General features: G+C 53.5%; 1 protein-coding gene across 6 annotated transcripts in view; it reads left to right on the forward strand.

Annotated features, from left to right (window-relative positions):
• AMBRA1 (autophagy and beclin 1 regulator 1) overlaps positions 1 to 6,580 on the forward strand; it is a 164,654-nt gene extending 158,074 nt beyond the window's left edge. For all 6 annotated transcript variants that reach the window (XM_012452479.2, XM_012452481.2, XM_012452480.2 and 3 more), the window contains one exon: positions 5,026 to 6,580. In XM_012452479.2, the coding sequence (XP_012307902.1) occupies positions 5,026 to 5,519 (494 nt within the window). In that variant the 3' untranslated portion in view covers positions 5,520 to 6,580. The remainder of the gene's footprint in view (positions 1 to 5,025) is intronic.
• The last annotated feature ends 656 nt before the right edge of the window (positions 6,581 to 7,236 follow it).

A 7,236-nucleotide genomic window follows, 5' to 3' on the forward strand; every position in this document is an offset into this window, starting at 1 on the left:
CAGAATTAACCCCTGTCTGCCACTGCGCCTGGATCCCTGACCGTGACTGCCATTTCCCTCTAGCCCTGGTGTTTTTTCTCTTGAAGAATGTGCCGGCTGCCCTTGGTCGCTCTTAGCATTGGCTTAGAGTTCCCAGGAGGGAAGCAAAGCTCATAGTTCTGTAGGCTGAAGCTGTCCACACCCAGCCCTGGGGAACCATTCGTGTGTACATTTTTAAATCTTCCATTCATTCTTTATATATATATATATATAGAGAGAGAGAGAGAGAGATGGGGTGTCATCATGTTGGCCAGGCTGGTCTCGAACTCCTGACCTCAGGTGATCCGCCCATCTTGGCCTCCCAAAGTGCTGGGATTACAGGCATGAGCCACCGCGCCCGGCCCCATTCATTCTTTTTTGAGCACTTACTTTGTGTCTGGTATTGTATTAGGCACGAGGAATTCAAGGGTACTCAATTACATTGAGATGAAGCCATTGTGTTTCTTCCCTCAAAGAGCAAGTCCAGAGAGGAACTAGACATATAAATGCTTCTTCTGCAGTGGGTGGTTACAAGACCAGTTTTCCAAGTATCCTTAAGTTTGGAGCCCCTGTGAGGAGCCTGGGAGCCCTTTTATTCATCTATACATGTATTTGACAAATACATGCCCAGTGTAAACCCATGTGTCAGACTGACTCAAAAGTGAATACAACTGAGTCCAAGACCTTCAGGAACTTACAGGCTAGAAGAGAGATGCCACAGCCATGGGAGGTGTGAAGCACTGTGAGGACCCAGAGAACAAGCAGCTCCTTCCAGCTGGGGGACCAGAGGGGACCGGGTGACAGAGGAGACGGGACAAGAACATGGCACAGTGTGCACAGTGTACACCCATCTGTGTGGGCAGGGAGCAGGGCTGCTGGGTACCTGCAGGAATGTAGGGGGCAGGGCAGGAAGGTCTAGAATGTGGTAAGGGCCTGGCCACAGAGCCCTCAAATATCAAGCTAAGGAGTTTTGACTACTGTGAGGGCTTTTGCAGCTGCTGGGTTTTGAACAGGGTGCAGACTTAACCAGAGCTCAGTTCATCAGAACTTAATTAGGATGGTAATAGCAGCATCATGGAGACTGGATGGACAGGGAGGAGACTGGAAACCCAGTTAGGACACAGCCACAGCCATAGAGAGGGGTGGACAGGCCTGGAGCCACGGACAAGCAAGCAGTGGGCTCAGACTTAGTGCCAGCAGCAGGGCCTCCCCCAGAGCCTGGGAAAGCCCATCTGGGGCTCACTGGGGGCTTGGCTGCAGCAGCTTCCTTAGGGCCCCAAGGCAGCTGGTTCTGTCCCTAGTGAGCTACTTGAAAAGAGCTGAGCTGGGCACGGTGGCTCATACCTATAATCCCAGCACTTTGGGAGGCCAAGGCAGGTGGATCATGAGGTCAGGAGTTTGAGACCAGCCTGGCCAGCTTGGTGAAACCCTGTCTCTACTAAAAATACAAAAACTAGCCAGGTGTGGTGGCGCACACCTGTAGTTCCAGCTACTCAGGAGGCTGAGGCAGGAGAATCACTTGAACCTGGGAGGTGGAGGTTGCAGTGAGCTGAGATCCTGCCATTGAACTCCAGCCTGGGTGACAGAGTGAGACTCTATCTCAAAAAAAAAAAAAGAAAAAAAAAGCTGGCTGGGCATGGTGGCTCACACTTGTAATCCCAGCACTTTAGGAGGCCGAGGCGGGTGGATCACCTGAGGTCAGGAGTTCAAGACCAGTCTGGCTAACATGGTGAAACCGCATCTCTACTAAAAATACAAAAAAAAAAAAAAAAAAAAAAAAAAGCCAAGTGTTGTGACAGGCCCCTGTAATTCCAGCTACTTGGGAGGCTGAGTAGGAGAATCGCTTGAACCCGGGAGGTGGAGGCTGCAGTGAGCTAAGATCTTACCACTGCACTCCAGCCTTGGCAGGCAACAAAAGTGAGACTCCGTCTGGAAAAAAAAGAAAAAAGAGCAGAGAGTTCACCAGGCACAGAGCCTGGCACAGTGCACTCCAATGCCAGCAGGCTACAGGCCAGCCACAGCACGGCCCAGACTGTGCTGGGACGGCTTCAGTGCACAGAGTTCTTAGAAAGCAGTGATGCCACAATGAGCACAGCAGCCCTTTGGCTCCCAGGGTTACTGAGGCTGTAGGTTGACCTTTTTCCTCTTACCCTCTGCCCCACCGTTAGAAGACTTTTTCCGCTGAGAGAAGAAGGGGGTGACCCAGTACTCTGAGAGCCCTTCAGGTTTTCTCTCCTTCTGCCCTGGGAGCTGGAACCAAGCATTCCAGGAGGAAGTGGGGAAGGGTGGCCACCTTGGGGGATGAAGGGCAGGGTTTATCAGGGGACGTTGAGAAAAGCAAGAGCAGGACATAATGCTGAGGAAGATCGTCTAAGACGGGCTGGGTGCAGTGCCTCATGCATGGAATCCTAGCACTTTGGGAGGCCAAGGCGGGAGGATTGCTTGAGCCCAGGAGTTCAAGACCAGCCTGAGCAACATGGTGAAACCCAGTCTCTACAAAAAGTACAAACAGCCAGGTGTGGTGGTGCGTGCCTATAGTCCCAACTACTCAGGAGGCTGAGGTGGGTGGAGAGCTTGCACCGGAGAGGCTGAAGCTGCAGTGAGCCGTGTTTGTACCACTGCACTCCAGTATAGGTGACACAGGGGGAAAAAAAGACCTGTAGAAAGAACTAGTAGCATGAGGCTGCCAAGCACTAACAGAATGAAACTGGCTGGCCTGGAAATCCAACTCTAATGAGGCAGGCAGTGAGAAGGGACTGGATGGGGTTAGGGGAGCAAAGAAAGTGTCATAAAAATGCCTGGTGGCAAGTACCCCAAAAGGAAAGAAAACTCATTAAAAGCCCCAAAACTGCAAAATCCCAAACAGGCCAGCAAGTAGCTGATAGAGACAAATCAGCAGTTCAGTGGAGCCATCCCTCGCAGTCTGAGAGCCTTTATCATAGTTGCCCACGGACTTGGCCTGGTTCTCACCCTACCAAGAGCTGAGCAGAAGGCTGGAGGGGCGGTCCCTCAGGGACAGAGCTCCACTGCTGCAGACCCCAAGCTAATCCCAGCAGGCACTATTGACCAAGTGCTTGGGGTGTGTGCTCCTTTCTCTCACCAGCACTGTGCAAGGTAGATGTTAGGGACTTTCTCAAGGTCACCCAGCAAGTGAGTGATGGAGCTGAGATTTGAGCCTAAGTCTTTTCTGTTCCCACACAAGGGAATGCTCAGGCCTTTCTGGAGAGGGGGCAGGAGACAGATCCTTCTCTCCCTCCCCAGGCCTGCAGGTTGGAGCTTGGGGCCTATGCTGGTCAGTTGCCTCTCTTTAGGGAAATATGGCATCAGGCATTGAGCCTAGGAGAACAGTAGCTGGGGAATAGTTTGTGAAGATTAGTGGGTAAAGGGAAAGAAGAGAAGGAAACAGCCCTTCCAGGGAACAGTTAAAACTCTCAACTTCTGACCAGGTGCGGTGGCTCATGCCTGTGATCCCAGCACTTTGAGAAGCCTAGGTGTGGGCGGATCACCTGAAGTCAGCAGTTCGAGAGCAGCCTGGCCAACATAGTGGAACCCCGTCTCTACTAAAAATACAAAAAATTAGCCAGATGTGGTGGGCACCTATAATCCTAGCTACTCAGGAGGCTGAGGCAGGAAAATCGCTTGAACCCAGGAGGTGGAGGTTGCAGTGAGCCAAGATTATGCCACTGCACTCCAGCCTGGGCAACAGAGTGAGACTCCCTCTCAAAAAAAAACAAAAACAAAAAAATTAGCTTTTTTTTTGTTTTTAGCACATGCCTGTAATCCCAGCTACTTGGGAGACTGAGGCAGGAGAATCACTTGAACCCGGGAGGCAGAGGTTGCAGTGAGCCAACCTGGGTGACAGGAGGAGCAAAACTCCATCTCAAAAAGCAAAAAAAAACCAAATGAAAGCTGGATGTGGTGGCTCACACCTGTAATCCCAGCACTTTAGGGGGCTGAGGTGGGCGGATCACTTGAGGTCAGGAGTTCAAGACTGGCCTAGCTAACATGGTGAAACTCTGTCTGTAGTGGTGGCAGGCACCTGTAATCTCAGCTACTCGGGAGGCTGAGGTGGGAGAATGGCTTGAACCCAGGAGGCAGAGGTTGCAGTGAGCCAAGATCGTGCCATTGCACTCCAGCCTGGGCAACAACAGCGAAACTCTGTTTCAAAAAAAAAAATAAATATGGCCAGGTGTGGTGACTCACTCCTGTAATTCTAGCACTTTGGGTGGCCAAGGCGGGTGGATCACCTGAGGTCAGGAGTTCGAGACCAGCCTGGCCAACAGGAGGAAACCCCGTCTCTACTAAAAATACAAAAATTAGGCTGGGCATGGTGGCACATGTTGTAATCCCAGCTACTTGGGAGGCTGAGGCATGAACATCTCTTGAACCCCAGAGGCAGAGGTTGCAGTGAGCTGAGATTAGCACCACTGCACTGCAGTCTGGGCAACAGAGTGAGACTCTGTCAAAACAAAACAAAATACAATCTCTCAGCTTCCTCAGGGGCTTTGAAGAGGTAACACAGAACTACACTGAAGGAAGACAGTGTTGTAATGAAGCAGAGCAGACTGTTTCCCTTTGGGCCACACCCATAGGGTACCTACTCTCTTTCCAGAGAAAGGGTGGCATACCCCAGCCCAGCCTTAGGTCTGCTGAGTTTCCACAACAGGGAGCAGGCAGACAAAGGCAGCTGTCTAAACCTGCCTCCTTGCATGCTAAGCTGCCACTGGTACTGAGAACTCACTGAAGCCAACTTCCTGTCTTCTGGGCCAGTGCTACCTCTTAGCTGGCCGTCCTAGGCCTCAGTTTCCTCATCAGTAAAACAGAAGTACAGATTGTGATCATTTGGGGAGTTTTGTCTAGCTTTTTCAAGACTCAGACTGGTTTTCACAGTGTTGGAGCGAGTCTTTCTCTATCCTGCGTTTAGTCAAGAATCCCCCAGTGGCTGCCGCCTGCCTCAGAGCCCCAGACCAGCAGCCAATTTGCTCTCTTCTGCTTTGTACCTGCCAGGTGAGGGTTCAGAGTATGGTGCCAGTGGAGAAGATGCGCTCAGCAGGATCCAGAGGCTGATGGCGGAGGGCGGCATGACGGCCGTGGTGCAGCGGGAGCAGAGCACCACCATGGCCTCCATGGGTGGCTTCGGCAACAACATCATCGTCAGCCACCGCATTCACCGGAGCTCTCAGACGGGCACTGAACCTGGTGTCGCCCGCACCTCCTCACCCCAGCCCTCCACCTCTCGGGGACTGCTTCCAGAGCCTGGGCAACTGGCAGAGCGGGGCCTAAGCCCCCGGACAGCTTCCTGGGACCAACCTGGTACCCCTGGGCGGGAGCCAACCCAGCCAACCCTGCCCTCTTCCTCCCCTGTCCCTATTCCTGTTTCCCTTCCCAGCGCTGAGGGACCGACCCTCCACTGCGACTTGACCAATAACAACCACCTTCCGGATGGGGGCGGCAGCAGGGGGGACTCTGCAGGCCCCAGGGGAGAACCACGGAACAGGTAGAGAAAGCATTGCACTGGTGCCTCCCCTCCAACCGCCAAGCAGAAACCAGACCTCACAGCTGACTGGGAACTGGACATGCGGAAGAGCTGCTGGCTGCATCAGGGAACAGGAGGAGGAGGGTTGGGGTGGAGAGGAGGTCAGTCAGTGGGCATGAGGCAGTCAAATGGGCAAGGCCTGCCTCGGGGAATTAGAACTTCCAGGATGTGGAGCCCAGGAGAGCCACACTGTGGGCTTAATGTGAATGGAGGAGCAAGTGGGTATCTCTGCTAGGCACCTCACTTTCTCCTAGTAACATGGGCTCAGGGGACTCAACCCTGGACAGAGAGCCTCCAGAACGTGAACAGTCTTCCAGATCTGGGCCAATCATCCTGAGCAGAGGCCGGTGGGGCAGCTTTGCCCTGTCCACCTGTTGGGTGGGCAGGGCCACCAGGAGCCCAGAAAGAGGAGGAGTGGCCTGGCCTGGAGAAACCACCTCCAACTCTGAGCCTTCCAGAGCTTCAGCCTCTCTTCGTTGTCTTACCCACTGAAACCAACAGGGGTCGGGCCAGGCTCCCAGATTCCTGAGGACAGGGACTTCCGGCATTTACCAATAGGGGACTACTGTGGAGTAAGGGGTGGCCTGCTTGCCTGATACAGGATGGAGTCAAGGGACAGTGGGCAGGTCCTCACTCAGGAGTCGGGGGTGTAGGCTGGCCGGCCCCCAGGGCTTGTCCACCAGTCTCCTCCTCCCCCCAAGGCCCTCAGAGCAGCGCCTGTGGGTATCAGTATTACCTGAGCCTAGGGCAAAGCTAGCCCAAGGCTGGGGGAGGGGAGGAGACGCCAGGTCAGAATGTGAGGTCTCAGTCTGTGACTTACGGTGTTGCATGTGGACTCTTAACTGTACGTGTAGTTTCTAGTGGAGAAATCAAGGCTCTGATCATTTTGTTTTTAGTATGAAAATGTGATTTTCTTTCTGTCTGTAACTCATCATAGAAGCATTGTGTTGGGAGAAGAGGGGATGGTCTACAGCTAATGAGGGAAACACCAAAGATCACATCATTAAAATGATGACATGCCCCTCACCAGGCTCCTCTCTCGTTTATTTCCACGGAGGCTGGGGGAGGGGCGGGGATTGGGAAGTGAGGGGCACTGAACTGAGTCAGGCCCAGTTCCCCCGGCACTGTTTCTGGTGCCAGTGGGGTGCAGTGGACCCATCTGACCCCTTCACCAGAGCTGGTCAGGTGAGGGCTGCCACCTCTGCTTCATACCACTTCTCTCCACGCCACCACTTCCTGCTTCCCAGGGGCCTGCTACAGACTCGGACCACTTTCCAGTGGCAGGTGGGTATGTAGGAATGATCGAAGGCTGTTCATCCTAATAGGTTCCCACCCAGGATGACAGTCCTGAAGTGATGTAACTGGCCAGAAAGCTGGATCCCCTCCAGTCCTGGAAAAGTGCACACAGCAGGTGTCCAGCCAGCCAGGTGGGTTGAGGGGCTTGGTCCTGTCTGCAGGCAAGGTGTCAATGGCTAGCTGCTCAGGTCTCTCTTGACTGTGTCTTCTCTCCAGTGGCCGAAAGGCATGCTCTGTTTACGGACTTTGCCTGCTTGAAAGCTTCCAGCTGGCCGGGTGCAGTGGCTCACACTTGTAATCCCAGCACCTTGGGAGGCCAAGATGGGCAGATCACTTGAGGTCAGGAGTTTGAGACCAGCCTGGCCAACATGGTGAAACCCTGTCCC

This window comes from Aotus nancymaae, unplaced genomic scaffold (assembly GCF_030222135.1).
Source record: "Aotus nancymaae isolate 86718 unplaced genomic scaffold, 86718_ANA_hifiasm-v0.15.2.pri h1tg000059l, whole genome shotgun sequence".
In the NCBI taxonomy this organism is placed as follows: Eukaryota; Metazoa; Chordata; class Mammalia; order Primates; family Aotidae; genus Aotus; species Aotus nancymaae.